Here is a 20255-nt window from a genome sequence, read left to right as displayed (position 1 = left end):
TTATTATAAATGAAAATAATAAAAATATTCTGCATCACATGGAATTATTACTACTTTTTATCTATATGTAGGCGTTACAATTCTCTTATGTACTCTCATTTTCAATGAAATGGAAATTTTTTTAATTATTTATTATATTTCTTAATTGAAAAAAAAAATTGTCAATAATTTTAGAAACTTTTCTCCTATTATAAATGAAAATTTTATAAATTTCTTTAAAATAAATCGGATATTCTCATATACCCTCCAAAATTTAATAAATAGGGTAGGGATCAAATTTGAAATTCTTCTCGAGTCAAGACAATTCTAACTCTTTAAATGTGTATTTGAAAAGAAGTCAAATGGACTAGTGGACCATGTGACACATTTGGTAACTTTGGACGCTTATGCTTAGTGTCACGGTCGTACTTGTCCAAAACATGTTACTCGTGATCACTAGATGACGCTTAGCACGCATTTTCAGAAAGTAAATTCTAACCATGAAAAAGAATATTCAATTTAAAATACAGTAGCAATGAACATATTAAAGCAAATGTCGAACAGTAGTAAGGATAATTCTATTAAAGTATTGTCACTGCCAAAATGCAAAAGAACGGCCAATAAAAAATGTCAGCGTATATTAACAGTTCTATGGCTACCTGAAGGTGACACAGCTACATAATCTTTTTACTCAACAAAATCATACATTCAATAGAAACGAGATTAGTTCAAACTCCTACAAGAAAAAAAAATTGGTGAAATTTTTGATCTGGGTGTTGTAACCCTCAATTTTGCTGGAGAATCTTTAAAAGATGCCTCTGCTTCATAATCTGGTTTTTAAATTTCATAATTCAAACCTGTAATTGGGCAAATATAGCGGGAAGCTAGCGTTCATCTTTTCCAGAATTTCAACTTATGTCTCCATCGGGCCGTCTTCCCCAGGCACACCAAAAATCCGAAGATTTCGATCCATGGATCCGACTGCCAAGTATTTTGCATCCGTTCCGAATTTTAGGCAGGTTGCTTTACCTGAAAAGTAGAACCCGAATTGTCATCAGCGCCAGTTTTGTATTATGTAGTTACAGTTATTTGTAATGTTGTGGTACCTGTGCCAGATAAATCTGGAATAGTTTTGATGCAATTCCATTCAGACTTCACACTAGCAACTTGGTAAACTCTGCGTGTTAAAACCTCGACATTAAACGTCATAAAAATTGCTGACGAACTAAAAATGAGTAATAGATAAACCTTCCTAGCTTATTCTTCTCTATCTTAGGCAGGCAGGATCCAATGAGTCGAATGAGGATGATGGGGGGATGCTTTTTAAACTAAGCGGCATTCGGTTCGTTCATATTTCCAATAATAAATAGGGGGAAGGTTAGAAGTAATTCCAAGGGTCAAACGCTTACCTTATATCTGAGCCAGCAATTGCAAGGTAAGATCCACTATGGTCAAATTCCACTACAGGAACAGAAACAGATGTTCAGAAATTCCAACAAGCAAGACGAATAAATGTCGGGCTTAATCGAAAAGATGCTACAGAAATCATAAAATCTTATATCATTCGGCATCCACAAAAGGGAACATACCGGAGTTTGTTGGAGTTTCTGAATCATAAGGTGCAAATGTACGGAAGTTCTTCAATTTTCGAAGGTCCCACAGCTTTACTCCATCATGAGCTGCAGTCTGCAGTTTAGATATTTATTAGTTGCAGTTATGTCTAGTTAAACATTACCCTTAATTGTAACAATTTAACACATACCGCAAGGAAGTAACCATTTTCAGAAAATGATATGGCTGTCACTGCCCCAACGTGTCCATCAAATCTAGCCACATTTTTCTGTAAGCAAAAACATTAAAGAAAAGAGTGTATGAATTTAGGGATATGCGAATGCATCTTGCAAGAGTAAGAAAATCTCACACCTGACTTTTTACATCCCAAATTTTAACAAGGGCCTCTGACGTGCCGGTTCCAAGGATGAGTCCATCAGGATGAAAGGCAGCAGATGTGTAGCCCTCCGTTCCTGAATCCTCTGCAACCTGCGGTGGGTAAGATAAAATTCCTATAATTCAAGCAGAGATGGACAACATGAATCATTTTACAGCATAACTGAGATATCGATGGTAGCCTTAACATTCCACTTCTTTGAAACGTTATAACCCAACCATACATCCATACCCATTTCCAGCCAACCAAAAATGGGTTATAAAAATGCCAATGGGCGTCCTTTATTAAAAACTACAACATTCTATTTTTATTTGATCATGTGTGACTGCAAAATAGAACATTATTTCAGAAAAGAAACTTGTGATTGTCCTAAAAGTAACTTGTACGTGCTTAACATGGGAACAGTTCAGACCCTTGTACATTGCCCACAAAACGCAGACAACTTTCAGAACCTACCACTAGCCCAAAACTTGACATGTTAGTCAAATGGCAAACACAAACTTATTCTCAACAATATGTTTGGCCGGCAGCACAGCACATTATTTAAATAAGTTCTTTCCCCCAATAGTTCAATCAATTCTATGACCATATTTGGTGTTCAATAATCGTTCTTTGAAGGAGACTGAATGTGGAACATCAGATTTGAGGAACATGTGTTTTAAGGCTCTTTAGTGCCCTTGTATTCAATAATAGCTTATAATAGTGTTATGTATAGGTCAATGATTACTCTATGACCTACTGACCACTCCTCAATATTGAGGAATTTTGTCTACATGATATCGAATCCCAATAAATTTAGAAAGCGGAAAAGTTCTTAACCGAATCCAAAACCTTTACCTATCCTAACCAATTGACAGTTAAATCATATATTTAGAAATATATCGACAGTTAATCATCAATCTTTCAGAAACAAAACATAAAAGGCCTAGCACCTAGAGCTTACAAAATACTGTGGACATAAAAATGTCGAGTCAAGTAAAGTAATCACAACGCATTTAAGACATTGTAGTAAACGAACTTACAGTAATGAAAAATTAAGAACCTTACTAACCTGGGTTAGGCATAATCCTGAAGCAAGGTCATAAAAACACCATGTGTTATCAAGGGAGGCAGTAACAAAGAAGTTGTTGGTAGCATGGACGGTAACAGCTTGGACCTGTAAGATTTAGAAAGTTGAGTTTCCCTTACACCACATTAAGGCATATAAGTCATACAAAATCAGAACCATTCAGCTCCTATTTAATAATTCTTTGGTATTATAGATTGTTATCATACTCTTAGCAATTGGGATAACACAACCAGTCACACATAACTTGGTGGAGTTTTTTAACCTTGCTTCCAGTTGTAATCAGCAATAATCAATGATTTTAATGACCATTGAATTAAATTTGACTTACCTCAGCTGTGTGATCCTTTAAAATGTGCCTACAATTATAGTTCCCGTCATCAGATGGTTGCCATACACGGACAGTCTGCACAATTAGGAATAGAAGTTATTATTTCTCTCAGATTCAATCCAGAAAAATAGCTAGAGTTTAGATTGGAAAAATAATAAAAATAGTTCATATGGTATGGCACGATCATCCAGGTTAAGTTAAAATAACTACGTCCATGAAGCCAAAGTAAACGAACCTAAGGCTTAAACTAAGTTAGAACCAAGAATTTATGGACCAGAGCAAAAGCAGTTCATTTATATGTTAAAATTATTAAACCTAGCACTACTACTTAGCTACCAAGAATTTAAGGATGACAGCAGTTCATTTGTTTTTCAAAAATTAATTAAATCTGGTTAGGAATTGACTATTATGCTCAGCCAACGATGAAAATGTGATCTCCTTCGGAAGTTGCCTGGCAGCCCCAAAAATTGCAAACAGAAATTTTTGAACATAAAATCAAAAACAGAAACTTTTTTCCTCTCAAAACCATAATGAAAAAAAGCTCACCTTGTCAGCCGAACCAGTCAAGAATAAATCATCTCGGGTGACAAATTTGACACTTGTTACCTAAACAAACAATGTTCAATCTTCTCATTAGCAAATGATATTAATAATAAATAGCTCCAGCACTTGGATGTACTATCCAGCAACCTTCTTTGAATGACCACTCAGTGTAGATAAAATCTCCCCAGATGATCGACCAAAAAGAACAGCATTTGTGTCCAGCCCTCCAGTCGCAATGACATCCTAAAACCAACAAAATGAAATTTCTTGACTGAGGAGCAAATTTGCGATTTAGTATTGACGAGGACTATTATTTTTCTAGAATACAATTGTTCAAAAAATCAAAAAGGAAAATCAACCTATAACACACCATCATGCAGACACATAATCAATTATCAGAACAAGATGAACAATGAATGATAGAAGGTTTTTTAGACATGGCTCGATTATTAGGCATGTGGACATGATCCCCATGCTTAAAATCACATTAGTTACTAGAATAGCTTATCATGATGAAATTAATGACTGCAAAATTATTGACAAAATTATCACTAACTTATGTCCACTTAATTTTAATGAGTTTCACTTTTCACCAAAAAGGAGAGAAAAGAAGGATGAATCATTCTGAATATTTGAACTACTCTTATTTTATGGCTTAAAAGGTTTAATTATTATAAGGGGAAAACGAAGCAAAAGGAATGAACTGTCACACATGCATGTCCCATTCTTCATCCCAAAAAAGCCCATTGGTTAGATTGAATAAAATAATTAATCACACTTGCAAGCATCTTCAAGGAATTGTTTAAATGAAGGCCATGCAACACTAATTTAAGAAAGCTAATATAGGCTGATGCACTTGAGAATCGTACCTTCTCATGATTGATGTCAAGAGATATAATCCCTGGTTTGTTTGTTTTATGAAGTGGATGACTAGAAATCTGGGTGTAACTCTCTAAAGCCTCAACAGGAACCAACGTAGGAGGTATCTGAGAACAAAGAACCAAATAATGAGTTAATGCACATTACATGGAAACCTTAATATCTTAAACATTCACGTTATCCATTCACCAATTTTCTCTTTTTCTTTAACAAGAAATAATGATATTTGAATAAATTTTTATTGTCATCAAATACCTGCCGCTTCTTCCTTTGTTGTGAAAGGGAAGCATTACAATCTGTGAGCTCAGAGATAACAGTGGCTGATATTCCTGGACGTATTTTCTTCCCATCAGGACCCAATTCCTCATCCTCATTAACTGGCACAAAGAAAAATCAAGGCAAATCAGAACCAGAGAATTCATGAAAATCCCGCTGATGGGATGATTGAAAGGACAAACCTCTTTTGCCATTAACATTGACAGCAGCATTGGATGATATTGAAGTTGATGACAAGGGCATCTGCCTCTCTGCCTGAGCAAGTAATGACCTAGCTTCATCCCGTTCCTTTTTAAGTCTTGCAATTACACGACAGGCTGCATCATGCTATAAGAAATAAAAGATATTAAACCAAGTTAGACTTGTAACATAAGTCACCTCACCAAGACTTCACCAAGTAGCAAAACATAAATGTCTCTAACATATTAAACCAAGTAGCAAAAGTGTCCATGGTGATGAATTATGGAACAAAGATGAAATCAACAAAGAGGTATTACACATTGATTACAATACCTAAGTTGAAATAACAGATACATTAGTTTTCTGCACAATTGGAAATCGGGACTTAAATGAATTTTTACAAAAAAATTATATACCTGATATAAGGCATGACTAAGTTCCTGTCTGGCTGTATGCAACTGTTGCTCCAGTGCAAAATTGGACAGCACCAAAACATCCCATTCCTATCATTACAGAAAAATCGTATTTTTCACTTTAATTTAAAAAGAAAACAGTATATGTAATAGCAGGACTAAAAAAAACAAAGAGAAATAAGTATAACACAATTTTATGTTAGAACCTACAAATCAAATAGAAATAATAATATAGAAATACATCCTAGAACTTAAAGCACAAGATAGCTTAAATTTCAACAGAGTTTCTAAAGAAGAATGCATATTAAACAACCTATATAATACATGAAAATAGCTTAGCAATCAAATTTCAACATGAACGCCTAAAGATGATATGACACATAAGTTTAAAAGAATGGCAATCGTCAAGTACACAATACCTAAGGATATAAGGCCATAACCTGCTAGAGATAAATTACTAGAAAATACATATGATAAACATTCACTTTTTTCTCACTATATTGCACCCCATGCTTACTCAAGAAATGGGGGTGTAAGATGTAACTTGATAAAAAGTTTAACATAAAATATTATACTGCCACATACGCCATACACGATACACCACAAGATAAACAAAAATCCATGAAAAACAGAAATGAAGAATATATAATTTTCCATAATTACACAAATGAAATATAGAATTTTCCAGAATAATGATCAAAAGTACAACTAGACCATAATTTCATACATTCTGGAACATTCCAAGCATTCCAGGGATGCTAGCAGCTTGCCTGGGCTTGACTATCTGCAGAAAAAATAATGAGAGTTAAAGATGGAAACTAGAAAGAAAAAAAAAATACACTCAGAGGGAAAATATATTAGGTTATCTGATGTCTCTAGCATTTAACCCATGCACTCTTTAGCTTCATCAAATAGAGTTAGGCAGATTACAGACCACTCGACATACCAATTGGCCATTGTTTGTCCAAATCCACACCAACATGCAATATTCCACACACAAGTTTTACAGAGAAATGCAGAAGGGCCCAAAAATGTTAGGAATTGAACTAAATAAAATTAGAGATATTTCCTACCTTTCCAGTTTTAATTGGAACGATGTCATCAATGGAAAGAGGTTCGCCTGTAACAGGGCATTTCCCATAGTCCTGGTGATGCAATGCAAACAATTAAACTAATCAAATGCAATATTATTATGTTCAAAAATGATTCTAAGAATATCCCAATAAAAGCAAGACAACATTGCAGAACTTAAATTAAAATTCCTTGGAGTAAATTGCTCAAAACTTGAGGTGGATTATTAGGTCGTGTCTATAAATGATATCAGGCAGAGAAGGATTCATTATTCATGTTCAGCAGCAATAGGCAATAGAAAATGATACAAAAATCACAACCCTTCCTCCTTCCCCTACTCCATCTTCACCTATCACTCTTATAAGATTTAATCCAAAGTCACTAAAAGATAAGTAAATATTAGTAACCACAACCCAAAAACTAAAGTTATTATCTTTTAAAATGAGGTGAGATATAATCTCTAAAATGTTGTCACTTGATGTATCTGTTCTACCATTCTCAAATTGAAACCAGCGGACAGAATTTTCAGAGTAGAAACATACATCAAGTTATCAGAAAACTTAATTGGTTATAGACGATGATTCTAACAAAAACATGTCCTGTAAATAAGGCAGAGAAGGGAGAAACGTGGAACCATAAAAACGAGGCTAAACCAATGAGCTGCGAACCAAGGTAGCAACGAAGAAACAAGGTCCTTTGTACTTCCTTAAAGACAAAGAAGTTCCAGTTGCAAACAGATAGCAAAAAAGGTACTAGGAAAGTAAGGAATACGCTTTCTTTCTGAGCTGAGAAAACTGCCGTCATTTGAAATGTGTTTATAACATGACCAGATTTCAAAGAAAAAATCTTTGAAGGCGTGTATTAGTTTTTAACATATTACAACCTTGGAAATTCAAACCGAACTGTCATTACGTTTCAGTATCCTCAGCTGCGATGAATGACCTCGGATGAAGTATCCTAATTCTTTAAAAAATAAAATACAAAAGAACAAGCAGACCTTAAACCCCATAAATTCAGAAAATGTAGTTCCGCGAGCCAAAGACAGGCGAAAATCACGCATAAAAAACAGAAAGCCAAAGTGACAAGCTAAACCAGCCTCCCATTACGCAGAGTGAACTAAAAACAAAGTCAAAAAAAACCCTAAAAGGGAAAGGAGAAACGAGTTGAGTGGTAGGGAAAGAAAAACAAGCATACTAAAATGTGCCTCTCGATTAACCGCTTCTCGAAGAGTAATCCAGAATTCTTAGAGACAACTGGCTCTTCCGGAATCTCGCCGGAGACTGTAGAGCAAATCAAACATAACAAGAACAGAGATCAGCACAAATTGAAGAAGCAAGACAATGAATTTAAGACAATGAAAAATTGGAGAACTTACTAGAGCAGTTCATTTTAGCGGATAACTAGGGTTTATGAGTGGAGTGGCGGTGCAGTAGGATTTTCTCAGACGGCGGACGGCACTGCTGGACAGTCGGCAACCAGCAGCGCGAGAGGAAAGGGAGTGAAAGAGAGAGAGATCGGGGAAAAGAGGTACCGCGAGATGATACTAGGGATTTTCAAAAGCTTAGAATAAATGGGCCGGATTCCCTGAATATCTTGTGATTCGGCCCAGCCCATTAACTAAAATCCATATTTACCGTGGGCCTATTTTATGAGCGGCCCAAATAATAAATGATAATATTATATTCATTTACTATAAAATCTTTTATTTAGTTTTATTATTGATAAAATACGTATAAAAATAAAATTGGGAAACAACAATTAGAATAATACCTTTTAACATCTATTTATTTTTAATATTTTATTTTTTAAAATTATGGGGTTCGTAGGTTAGATTGTGTCGGATTTAAACATTTTTTAGACTCAACTCGATTGTTCCGGTTATAATTTTTTTCAACTTTAGCAATCTATTTAGATAATAAATTCAACCCACATAGTTAAATATATATATATATTATTTATTTATTTATTTATTTATTTATAAGAGTCATTCGAGAATAAATATTCATGAAATTAAATAAATTATGTATGTGTAATTGTTTTGTAAGAAAAAATATATATTTTAAATTAATGATATATTTGTGTTGGTTCGGTTCAACCCAATCTAGTTTTTTTAGAATATATGAATCATCCATAAATTTTTAATTTATTTGAACTTAATTTAACCTACACCAATTAAAAGTTGCTTCATAAATTGAGTTAGTCTTAACTTATCCAACCATTTAATACAGTAAAAATGGCAAGTAAAATCAAACTCGTTCAACATGATAATTTCTTTGAATTGATGAATAAATCAAACCTAGCTCACGACAACCTCTAACAGTCTAGTACAAAACCAAGTCATGGGACTTAACCAAAACGAGAAACAAACGATTCAATCTCAAATACCCAGGTCTTAAACAACGAGGTTGTGGAGATAAGAACTTAAACGAGAAACAAACTATTCAATCTTAGATACCCAGGTCTCAAATGACGAGCTTGTGGAGATAAGAACTTAAACGAACGCGATTCGATCTTAGATACCCATTTCTCAAGCAACAAGCTTGTGGAGACGAGAACTCAAGCGAGAAACAAACGATTCAATCTCAAATACCCATGTCTCAAATAACGAGCTCGTGAAGATAAGAACTTTAACGAGAAACAAATGATTGAATCTCATATACCCGAAACCCAATTAAGGAAGTGGCCAAATTTTAGTTGAAAAAGACATGCAGAAGTTAGGCATGGTTAGAAAGGAAGGCAACTAAAAGAGGAAGACTTAGCTTCAAAGCTTCAAACATGGGCTTGATTGATGGCTACATGTTTATGTCTAATCCGACCCAAAACAACAAAACAAAAATTGCCCTTTTCATCTTTCAACGCCCATCATCCAACCAAAAAAACTGTCTTATTCAACCAATCCAAGCCGGTCGGGTCGGGCCGGCTTTATGAAATAAATGCCCTTTTACAAAAATTTCCAAAATTTAAATTTTTATATATATATATATATTAATAATTATAGGATATAATTTATTACGTCGTGAAATGTAAGTATAGATACGACTTTTAACGATATAATTATTTATTAAAAAATAATTATTGCTCTAATTATATAAATTGACGTAGAATTTTCTCATTTTAATTGTAATAATATAATTTCGATATCAAACAACAATACATTTGTTTTTTCTGTAAAAAAAAAAAAAAAAACTGGTTATAAATAATTACGTAACATTTGCAAAAATTGACGTCGATATATTAAATGTCCACACGTGCAACAATATATTCTATCAATTTTTTTAAGTCTTAAAGTATCCTCCAATTTCTCCTGACTATATTATTGTTACATCACTATTTAATTTATTATATAAATTTTGATAATAAAGTTACACCTCGAGTCAATTAAATGATGTGATCGATACATTATCGTAGCCCAATAAGCGACTTTAGTGCATAATTAACGATTAAATCATATGCTTATTTGAAAATATAATAATGTTCGTTATTAATAAATAAATAAAATACACCAATTAAATCAATATTTTAGAGTTTATAAATAAGATTTTCAATTTATTGTCTAGTAAATCAAAATTTGAAAAAAAAAATTTGTTTGTGAAATTTGGCCAAAAATTTAAATATATAAAAAGAAAACAGATATAATAAAAATATATAATGATTGAAAATGGTATTTAATTTAATGATATTAAAAATTTAAATGTATAAAATATTATATAGATGACATAATGTATGAAATAGTTTGGGTATAGCTCGATATATAGACTACATGTGAGCATATTTAAATAACTTAATTTATTTCACGAGTCCACCAAATAATGTGGTTGTCACACACCATATTAATTCACCAATTTCAATAATCCACACCATGGGTTTAATTTTTAAATTTAATATAAATAAATAATAGTGACATATAATTGCATTAATATATGTCCAACCACCTAACAATGTTGCCTTTCAAATACTAATTTAGTTTTAAAATAGACATGGTTGAATTATATATCATATTTATTGCGCGAAAATAATTATAAAAGAAATTGATATCGTAAAGCTCGAACACACAGACAAGCATATTATTGAGTTGAGGTTGTTCGAGTTGGTCGTGGACAAATCCAATGAACCCAAAAGCTCGATCTAATATTAACCAAGTTTGCACTAGGGTGTTTAAATGACTGGAGAATTCGACCAACTCAGACTGCTCAACCCAAATTATGAAATGTTGGGCTCAGTTGACATTTTGTTGGGTAGGTCAACTCGACCAACCAAAAAATAATGTCAAAATTCAATTATACTCTACTTATTGTTGTGAATATTAAGAATATTTAACATTTGTAACTGGTGTTAGTGATATATCGTGACTTGTGAATTAGTTATGAACTTTAATTGAATTGTTCGGGCCACGAATTGACCCACCTCGAATTTTGAATTACTTCAAAAGATTTATTCAACCCAACTCGACTTGTGTATACCTCTGGCTTGCACTAGTTTGCACGGGTAAAATAAAAAAAAGGTCGATCACAACTCAATACGATACCGATACACATTGCATAGACACTAATATGCATGTGCTCCTCTAAGGTATGCTCGTATAAAACCCTAACTAGTTATTGCCATTGTCTTAAAACCACGTGTCTTTCTCCGAATAATCTTGAATTTTCTCGACCAATAAGAAGAGTAGACATCAATTCATTTTAACGTCCATCGTATACATTTGAGTTTCTAATAACAATATTAACACTATATAAGGAATATATTTTAAGTATTTAATTTTTAAATACAATAAGAGCTATTTATTTATTTTTTAAAAGTTAATTTTTCCACAAAAAAAAAAAAAAAATCCGTACTTTCACGGAGGCTAAACTCACGGACTGTGATGTAAAAGACCGTCACCAATTGGCTGGTTGACCGCAACTTAGTCAAATTATTCGTTTGTCCTTTTAAAATTTAATAAATTAAAAAATACGTATTTTAATTAGTTTGAAAAAAAAAAAACACTAAAATATTTCAGAAATTAAAAAATCGAGGAATGTTCTGTGAGAAACTATTTGAATATTGGAGAATCGTTTCAAGCTTTGAATTTTTCAAATTATAATAAAATAAAATTTAAAAATTAACAAATATTATTACATGATTAAAAAGAAATTGTTCTTTCTCAAATACTCTGTTCTAGAGAAAGCAATTCGGGCAGTGGGCTCCACTTGACATAGTGGGCTCATATGCGCACCAGCTCACGATCCCCCAATTTTTTCCTCTCTCTTTTATCATCACTTTCGTTCCCTCTCCAAATTAGCAGATTCTGAACCTGGGTCGCTCTGAATGCGAAAGAATTCGCTCCAGCCATGGCTGTGGGACCTATAAACACCGCCATTTTTGTTCATTGACCTTGAAACTCAGAACGTGCCTTCCCTTCACAAACCCCCCCACCATTTTTTTATTCGAAACGGCTGTGTTGTTCTACAGGAATGTAAACGATTTTGCAGTTTTAGGGCCATAAATCCTATCCTCTGCGAACTTGGTTCTGTTTAAAACATTGAGTTGAAGCGCCTAGAACTTCAATGTTTGGAGGATTTCGAGGAGATTAAGGTGATTTCTCTTGTGGGTTTCTCTGTTTCTTTCTGATTCTTTGATTGGTTTGTGCTGGATTGATGTTTTGGTTCTCCTTGGATCCATTTCTTGAGGAAATGCTTTGTTTATTGCTGTTGTTATTGTTATGATTATGCTACTCTTTTCCTTTTGTACTTGTTTATTGAGGCTACTTTCTGTATACACTTTGTGGCTTGTGGGTTTATCTCTCTTAATCATGTTTAGCCTTTAAATCTATACTTTCCCTTGTGGGATTATAGACACACTGAATCTTTTGCCCTATTTTTCATTGTTCTTCGTTATTTGCTTGAGTTTATCCCATCTTCTGGAAACAATCGGAAGCCACTGTTAAGCTTGATGGTGTTTTTTAGCTTGATTCTTCATGCCTTTGTTCTTACCCAGTTCAAGCCCTCTGTATAAGTTCTTGATTTAGGAGATTTAGAACAGGTTTCATCTTCAAATCTAAACAGTCAATCCTTGAAATGATTGATTATGGAGGACGAGAGGGAAGATGAAATGATTGTTTGCTGGATCTGATGAGATTTCTTTCAATTTTTGTGTTTAGGCCTTAAGAAATATGTGATTTGAACAGAGGGATTTTTGAGCCATTCATGATCCTTACTTTACTGGAGAATTGAATATGGAACCAACGTCGTCTATCAACGCTCGGACCGATCGACGAAGTGAAATTGGTTCTTTCGGTGACAGGAACAAGGATGAGTTGTTGGAAAATGGTGAATTGGGTCTGTCGAAGTCGATATCGAGAGGGTTGAATAAGAGGGTAATGCTGCCTCATGCATTATATTTGAAGTTGAAGCAATACCGAATCAGTAAGAGTTATGTGCACGATTCGTTTTTTAACAGTAAGATAGGGTTAGACTATAACGTTCCGAAGTATATGGTGACAACAGATGAGAAATATCTACGACGATGCTTGGAATCGATACAGATCAGTGCATCGAAGGCTGCACGATGTAATGCATCTATAAACTTGAGCTCGGTGAAGACTGATGCTTTGACTGATACGACTAGATTAAGAACGAGAGCGATGGGTGATTTGGAAAAGTTTGTTATTGCATGCTCGTCGACAAGCGTGGATGGCAACGAGGATGTAACCTCGAGCAAACTGTCGTTTGTTGGTTCAATTATGGGAAGTAAGAGCATGATCAACATATTGAAGAGCCCTTTATTGCAACAACTCGGTATCACAGATGGCACGTCGAACATCGTAAGAATGGACTTGAATGATATCAAAGGCTTCCCAGGCAGTGAATTTGTGGACTCTCTCGGTGGCGTCGCTATATCTTCGTTGAAGCTAGAAAATGAAAGTCATCAAGATGAATCTAACACAGCGAACGAGAGGGTTTTCCCTATTCCGAGCACGAGTTCTATATGTTCTGACCAGTCTTCTTTGGGTTCGGCTTCCACACAGCTTTGTCAGGGAATGCTTCAGTTCACATGGAAGGAAGGAAATCTTCACTTCGTCTTCTCGGTGGACAACGAGAAGGAAATCTATGTAGCTAGCTCGTCGAAGGTCGCCTCATCAGACGATCAGGCTTGGAGCTATGTGTATTTGTTCCATTCCGCGAAGAATGGACTAAAGGATCACGAGGTTAGAGATAGCAGACCCTGTATCGTTGGTAAAATGACGGTGTCGACGTCTTATAGCGTCTGTTCGAATAATTCGACAACTGCAGATACTGAATTCGTGTTGTTCCGTGTTCTTGAAAATTCTGACTTGGAGATGGATTCTTCTAACAATACTCACAAGAGGAATAAGGTCTTCCCTAGAAAGGTGACTGAAGTATTTAGGACAAGTAACTCATTTAAACTAAGAAACATGCCCAGTTTCAACAGATCAGGCGTCGTAAACTCGGATAAATTCAACAGCACCGACGACTTAATTTGTGCTCGTGACGTTCCCCCCAATTTTGAGCTGTGTACCATTGTTGTGAGAGACCATATCCCAGAAGATCGTGGCAGTAGACGTGGAGGTTGGGGTCTAAAGTTTCTCAAACAGGCCAAGGCCGAACAAACACCCGATTCGACAGCAACCACAGTGCAGGCTGACTGTTGTGCTCGAAATATCGGTACATGTTCGACGAGCATGGATATTCTTCTCCCTGCTGGTCTTCATGGCGGGCCTAGAACAAGGAACTGCGGTCCTTCCACCCTCAAGGAACGGTGGAGGTCGGGTGGACACTGTGATTGTGGCGGTTGGGACATTGGATGTCCTCTAACAGTACTTGAAGGCCAATTGGTCAGTGAAGATACTTCGCGCCGAGCAGACACGCGCGAGTGTCGGGCATTCAACGTACATGCTAAGGTATATATATATATATATATATACACTCTCCCTCTTAGAGATTTCGACCTCTGACCTCTGTATCATTTTAGTAATTTAGTTAGATTCGTGATGATTATGACATATTTCAGGGATTAGAGAAGGATCGTCCAGCGTTGAGGATGGTGAACATCCGCGACGGGTTGTACTTTGTTCATTTCGAACGGAAACTGTCATCTCTGCAATCTTTCTCGATTGCGGTGGCGATGATCCATTCGCGAAGTCCGGCTCTGAAAACGAGAAATGTACAGGAGCTAAAATAACAAGAAGATTGATGAAAATTAGAATAGGTGATTTGTAATTTGTGTGAATGTGGAAGGAAAACTTCCATAGCTTAGCTTAGCTAGCTTGTTCCATTTTTTGATCTCTACAAGCTTTTGACATGGCGACTGGATGATTGTTTAAATTAGAGGTATGAATATAAAAAAGTTCAAAGCTTTGCTGAGTTTGTTCTTCATTGTCGGGACATGTTCGAAGATTTTGAAGTTGACATTTAATTTCGTGTCTTGAACGGGAAGTTTTGTTGACTTTTTTGTTTTTAATTGTCGGGGACGAGTCCCCGAAGCTAGAAATTTTCGTTTGAACGGAGAATGGGGATAAAATGAGGAGAGATTTCTCCCTGTATGCTAAATAGGCCTCCCGTCTTGTCCCGGAGCTAGGATTCCGACGGGTCTTCGAAACTAGAAATTTTCAATGGAAAGAGTGAGAAGAGATACATTGGCTAAACGACCCCATCTTGTCCCCACCTTGCTTGGTACGTAATAGGGGTTATAAGGATTTATAATCTTTGCATGTTTGAAAATTATAATGTAATGTTGAATTTTGAATTTTTAAAAATCATATAGTAACGTTATATTTATATTTTTTATTTATAAAATATTTTTTACATTATTTTAAATAAAATTTTATTTAATAAGAGATTAATCTAGGAAAATAAATAAGAAACACTACAATTAGGCCTAAAAATGGCCCACAGTACACTGGGCCTTAAAGCCCAAGCCCAAGCCCAAGCCCGTCCATCATCCCCTCTAAAAATGTAAATAAATATGGGCAGAACCCTAAACCTCTTCATCAGATGGGAGCCTTCAACCGTGTTGAACCCTATTTCTTTCTTTCTTTCTCTTACACCGTCGTTCTCTTCTATCACCTTCTTCTTTGCGTCTCTCCAGTTTCTGCCCTAATTTTGAAATTGCAGGAGTTATGGTGAAGGTTGGCACACTGCTACCACCATTATCTCTCCACTGCTAGAGTTTTATTTTTATTTTTGATTCGTGTTTGTTCTCTCTTTTAGAGGTAATTGCAGAATGGTGGATGTGTGTTTGATGCTTGTTACTTTATGGATTTGGATTTATTTTGATTACTAATTGTTTTAGCGAGAAATCTGGTGCTACCAGACTTAGTCATGTATCATTTCTTTTATGAATGGTTTGATACAGTTACGAGTCTGGAAAATCGACTGAGACCATCGTTACAGATGTGTGAAAATTTCTTGCTCACATCTGTTCCATTTGGTCTCTACATCATAGCTTTGGTTAAATCGACACCAAATTGTAAGCTTATAAGATTTCTCTAGAAAATGAGTGTTGAAAGTTTTCAATGTAATGACATATGTAGCCTGGGATCTAAAAATATTACTTGTTTTCTAAAATGAATTCAGGAATTACCTATCCTTCTTGGATTTATCGTACTCTTCCAATTAGATGATTGTTCTATTTCCTATTTTCTAAATCAGCCAGATTTTTGGTGGAATGTGGTCTTCAAATCCTAGAGGCTTTGCACGATGAGTGATAAGCATGATTTTTGAAGTGTTCTTACCCCGACAAGGTACAGTTGATGGGAGGCTTGAGAAGAGAGCGTGGGCGTTGAAATCAAATTGGAGCTAGTGAACAATAGGGTAATCTGCATCTGTATTTTGTCTTACTTTTGCTGGCTTCAAAATAAAGGGTTGCCATATTTTTTTTGTCCCTAGACTCTTTTGTGTTCAGATTCGAGACAGATTTAGAGTTTCAGCTTGTAGACCGAAGATCCAAGTTGTGATGTAATTATTTGAAATTTCAATTCTATGTTAACCATAAACTGATTGATCGAAGAATTTGAACTTTTAAATACACTAAATTGGTTGAAAAATGTATGGTCATGAATATAACTTGATTTTTAGAGCTTTCCTAAATGAATCAATTTACATCCAATATTTAATAATTGTCGAATTCAGATTCATAACTACTAATATTAAATAAATTTGAGTAAAGCCACTCATTTGTCTGAAATTTTGGAGGGTACATTATGTTGAACAAGTTGACGAAAAGAAAATCCGGTTGTGGTGGCAGAACACCATACATTCAGGGTTGAAAACTGTTCTTATTTTGCTCAATTGACTGTGTCCTTCGGATCTTTCCCCCTCCATCCCTACTTAAACGCTTGGAAATCCCTTCCATTTCACAACCCAAAATCAATCTCAATGGCATTGGCAATGGCAGAATCTGTACCCCTTCTCTCCACATTCTTCTGCCTTTTCATGGCTGTAACAGCTGCAGACTGGAACATTATCAACCGAAGGACCAATAATGGCCTCAAAATCAGCCTAAAGAACTACTGCGAAAGCTGGAGATTGAACGTTGAGCTCCACAATGTCCGATACTTCAAGCTGGTTCCTGAAGAATGCGTTGGTTACATTGGCAACTACGTTTCCTCCACTCAGTACAAAGTTGATTCCGAGCGGACGATTGAAGAATGTATCGTGTACCTTACCAAGGGCTGCTCCCTTAAGGGTGACGGCACTGATGCTTGGATCTTTGATATCGATGATACCCTCATCTCTACCGTGCCCTATTACAAGAAAACTCAATACGGGTAACTTTTCTTTCTCCTTTTCATCCTACCCTTTTCTTATTGGTTTTGTGTTTTGATTGATGAAGATTTCTTGTGGGTCTGTTGAATCTGGTCTGATTGATGAACATGGGTAATTTTCTTTTCTCGTTTCCTTCATACCCTTTATTTGTTTGAATGTTTGATGAAGAATCTTTATGGGTCTGTTGAATCTGTTCTGATTGATGAATACCCTTTATTTTGTTGTGTTTTGACTAATGCAATGCCTGAGTTCACTTGATTGTTGAAGAATGTTTGTGGGTCTGTATAATCTGTTCTGATTGATTGCAATTTTAGAGAGAGGGTTTGTTCTGTTGAATGAGATTCGTGGAGTGTAGGGGGAAGAAATTGAATATCACAGATTTGGAAGCATGGATGAGCGAGGCCAAAGCACCAGTTTTGGGGCACACATTGAGGTTTTTCAATCTATTGAAAGCAAAAGGAGTGGATATCATTTTGATTTCTGCTAGAAGGGAAGCTCTGAGATCAGCCACCATTGAAAACCTCGTTCAAAAGGGGTATCATGGATGGTCCGATCTGTTCTTTAGGTCAGTGTCACAGCCCTCAAATCACAAATCTTGTGTCTGTGCTTGGTGAGTGACGGGTTTGCTTGTTTGGTTGCAGGAGCGATGAAGAGAAGGACGTGGAGAAATATAAGTCAGATGTGAGAAGGAGATTGGTGAAAGGAGGGTATTGCATTTGGGGGATATTGGGAGATCAATACAGCAGCCTTGAGGGAACTCCAAGTGGAAGAAGAACGTTCAAGCTTCCAAATCCAATGTATTATGTAGCTTGAGCATTGGAATTTCAACTTGGTTTTGGATGTCTAACTATTTTCTTTTGTTCTTCTCGACTCTCCATGAACGATTGTCGGCTAGAGGATTGTATTTTGATCTGGAGAGACAGAGAGATGATCATAGAGAGATGTAATGCCTTGATTATTGATGAATAAGGTGTAGTTTATTTCGGTATTGTTTGCTTTTTAAAGTTTAAAGATACGAAGATTTCACCTAATTAAGGAGTTTATCATGAGTTTTACATATTCACTGGTAGCCTTTTGGTGAAACTAAAAGTAAAGTCATGTCAATAGAATCCTCGAGCAAAGAAGTTGAGCTTTGAAGGTGTAATCAAAAGTTGCTTGTGTCGAATAAAGGTGTAAATCTAGGGCATGAAACATATAGGTATAGTTAGTAACTGTCTACTATTTTAAGTCTTTCTTAACCATAGTTTCATCTCCTCAAGTTCATCTCTCGTTTAAATGTGGCATCGATCCATTCATATACTAATAGCTTTGCTTTGGGCTTCCCCAAAATGCCTCACACCAACCGAGAGAGTATTCCTTGATCACGAGAGTATTCCTTGATCACGAGAGTATTCCTTGATCACGAGAGTATTCCTTGATCACTCCCTAAATTAGGGGACTTTTCATCCAACACCTCCCCTCAAACAAAGTCCGGCTAAGTTTAGGGAGTCCTTTCGACATTTGAGAATTCTATTGACTAAGTTTAGGGCATGACTAAGTTTAGGACATGACTTTGATACCATTTCTATTTTTCTTCCTTAGCTAAGAGAGATGCAGATGAATGACTTTAAGTTGAATATGGCAATACACCTAAAACAAAAAACCCTGATAGAGTCATCATATTGATCAACATTCTAGGCCTTCATTCATCATCCTTTGATTCTTCTTAAAAGCGATGAATATATACAAGAATATGCAAACATAATGCTTCAGATTGTGTTTGATAGATATACAAATGGAAGCTAAACAGATCTATGATTACAGAAACAGAGTGATAAAATCATGCAAGGAACCCTAACCTTTCGCCATTCTTCTTGGCTAACCTAATCAAACCCTGCCTTTGCTTAGCATCAGCTCCAATAGATTTGCAGAACTCCGTAATAATCTGTCCAAAACCCAAAAGCTCAACACGCATTTCTCACTAAACTCATAAGGACAGTTCGTTCAAGTGACTAATTTACCTGTGAGTGCAGCGCAATGGCCTTGCCTCTCAACTGATTGAAACGCTTCTTTCCGATAATATTTCGAGCAAGAACAACAGCAGGCGCAAATACGCCTTTCCCTTCGTTAACATTCTTCATCATTGGCCGGAATCTCACCGGCTTTGCAACTCGGACCACTTCCGGGACCGATTTCGCGAGCATCCCGGTGGTTTCGCCGCAAATGGAGGACCCCCAGTCTCCATGGAAGGAGGAGGGAAGAGGTTTGTGAAGCCGATATGCAGAAATTGAAGCTGCCATGGAAATGGCGGAAGGATCAGAGTTCAGAGAGCATGGTGCAAGTTCGTAATGGAGGGTTTTGGATGCTCTGCGAAAGTGGATATTTTCGTGTAATTGTGAGAGAGTTGAGGGGCCTTGTTTTGAGCCACACAAACTTGTGGCTTGAATTTTAATTTACATTTTTGCTATATGGTCCTTCTTAATTTGCAAAATTACAGAATCCACACTTCAATTATTCATTTTTTTCTCATTTTTTGGTTTAGTTTAGAATTTTCTAAATGGTTTTATTTTTGTTTTTTAAAGTATTTAAAAATAGTTTTCCAATTCTCCTTCAAAAATACATTTGAATTTTTAAATTTTAAAAAATACCATTAAATTTTATTTATTGTAATTATTGTTCAATTTCTTAAGATATTTTTAACATTTATTAATTTTCATTAAATTTTGGAAAATGATTAGAAAATTATTATTATTTAATCAATTTTAATAAAAAAAATAGATAATTTTGAAGGATTAATTATAAAATTTGTGGATTAAAATCATAA

General features: G+C 35.4%; 4 protein-coding genes and 1 long non-coding RNA gene across 7 annotated transcripts; 3 read left to right on the top strand and 2 right to left on the bottom strand.

Annotated features, from left to right (window-relative positions):
* Window positions 1-533: 533 nt before the first annotated feature.
* LOC111445620 (pre-mRNA-processing factor 19-like) lies at window positions 534-8222 on the bottom strand. The gene is made up of 18 exons (XM_023084126.1): window positions 8062-8222; window positions 7881-7966; window positions 6689-6760; window positions 6343-6399; window positions 5619-5705; window positions 5205-5349; window positions 5002-5123; window positions 4737-4853; window positions 4015-4110; window positions 3871-3930; window positions 3325-3399; window positions 2979-3083; window positions 1903-2019; window positions 1742-1819; window positions 1569-1665; window positions 1389-1440; window positions 1086-1156; window positions 534-1008 (listed from the first exon to the last, which is right to left on the bottom strand). Exons 1-18 carry the CDS (start codon window positions 8072-8074, stop codon window positions 893-895), a joined length of 1566 nt encoding a protein of 521 aa, XP_022939894.1. The 5' UTR covers window positions 8075-8222; the 3' UTR covers window positions 534-892.
* Window positions 8223-11933: 3711 nt separating this feature from the next.
* Window positions 11934-15061, top strand: LOC111451432. 2 transcript variants are annotated; one of them, XM_023091871.1, is made up of 4 exons: window positions 11934-12260; window positions 12826-13090; window positions 13172-14586; window positions 14697-15061. In XM_023091871.1, the coding sequence occupies exons 2-4, from the start codon at window positions 12901-12903 to the stop codon at window positions 14865-14867; spliced, it is 1776 nt and encodes a 591-aa protein (XP_022947639.1). In that variant the 5' UTR covers window positions 11934-12260; window positions 12826-12900; the 3' UTR covers window positions 14868-15061. The 2 variants fall into 2 exon arrangements, with proteins under 2 accessions (XP_022947639.1, XP_022947631.1); XM_023091863.1 differs by having other exon boundaries at window positions 11935-12260; window positions 12826-14586.
* A 622-nt stretch (window positions 15062-15683) lies between these two features.
* On the top strand, window positions 15684-16712 carry LOC111440873. Of its 2 annotated transcripts, none has more exons than XR_002710046.1 (2): window positions 15684-15897; window positions 16341-16712. It is a non-coding gene; the product is annotated as an uncharacterized LOC111440873 (long non-coding RNA). The 2 variants fall into 2 exon arrangements; XR_002710055.1 differs by having other exon boundaries at window positions 16337-16712.
* Window positions 16713-17062: 350 nt separating this feature from the next.
* On the top strand, window positions 17063-18265 carry LOC111440518 (acid phosphatase 1-like). The gene is made up of 3 exons (XM_023077620.1): window positions 17063-17454; window positions 17808-18017; window positions 18094-18265. The coding sequence occupies exons 1-3, from the start codon at window positions 17063-17065 to the stop codon at window positions 18263-18265; spliced, it is 774 nt and encodes a 257-aa protein (XP_022933388.1).
* An 817-nt stretch (window positions 18266-19082) lies between these two features.
* Window positions 19083-19841, bottom strand: LOC111447270 (protein PROTON GRADIENT REGULATION 5, chloroplastic-like). The gene is made up of 2 exons (XM_023086330.1): window positions 19453-19841; window positions 19083-19376 (listed from the first exon to the last, which is right to left on the bottom strand). The coding sequence occupies exons 1-2, from the start codon at window positions 19729-19731 to the stop codon at window positions 19272-19274; spliced, it is 384 nt and encodes a 127-aa protein (XP_022942098.1). The 5' UTR covers window positions 19732-19841; the 3' UTR covers window positions 19083-19271.
* Window positions 19842-20255: the final 414 nt, after the last annotated feature.

Source organism: Cucurbita moschata, unplaced genomic scaffold (assembly GCF_002738365.1).
Source record: "Cucurbita moschata cultivar Rifu unplaced genomic scaffold, Cmos_1.0 Cmo_Scf00001, whole genome shotgun sequence".
Lineage (NCBI taxonomy): Eukaryota > Viridiplantae > Streptophyta > Magnoliopsida > Cucurbitales > Cucurbitaceae > Cucurbita > Cucurbita moschata.
The sequence above is the reverse complement of the archived record's forward strand: the minus strand, read 5'-3'. Positions and strand labels throughout refer to the sequence as shown.

Bases quoted from the DNA above. Each gene is read 5' to 3' on its own strand.
- LOC111445620 (XM_023084126.1), bottom strand. The intron at 5,706-6,342 runs GTATGAAATTAT...CTGTAATGATAG, and splicing joins TGCTTGGAATGTTCCAGAAT to GAATGGGATGTTTTGGTGCT. The intron at 1,157-1,388 runs GTAAGCGTTTGA...TTTAACACGCAG, and splicing joins ATTGCTGGCTCAGATATAAG to AGTTTACCAAGTTGCTAGTG.
- LOC111451432 (XM_023091863.1), top strand. From the start codon at position 12,901: ATGGAACCAACGTCGTCTATCAACGCTCGGACCGATCGACGAAGTGAA. The intron at 14,587-14,696 runs GTATATATATAT...GACATATTTCAG, and splicing joins CATTCAACGTACATGCTAAG to GGATTAGAGAAGGATCGTCC.
- LOC111440518 (XM_023077620.1), top strand. From the start codon at position 17,063: ATGGCATTGGCAATGGCAGAATCTGTACCCCTTCTCTCCACATTCTTC. The intron at 17,455-17,807 runs GTAACTTTTCTT...CGTGGAGTGTAG, and splicing joins TACAAGAAAACTCAATACGG to GGGGAAGAAATTGAATATCA. The intron at 18,018-18,093 runs GTCAGTGTCACA...GTTTGGTTGCAG, and splicing joins TGGTCCGATCTGTTCTTTAG to GAGCGATGAAGAGAAGGACG.
- LOC111447270 (XM_023086330.1), bottom strand. From the start codon at position 19,731: ATGGCAGCTTCAATTTCTGCATATCGGCTTCACAAACCTCTTCCCTCC. The intron at 19,377-19,452 runs GTAAATTAGTCA...GGTTTTGGACAG, and splicing joins CCATTGCGCTGCACTCACAG to ATTATTACGGAGTTCTGCAA.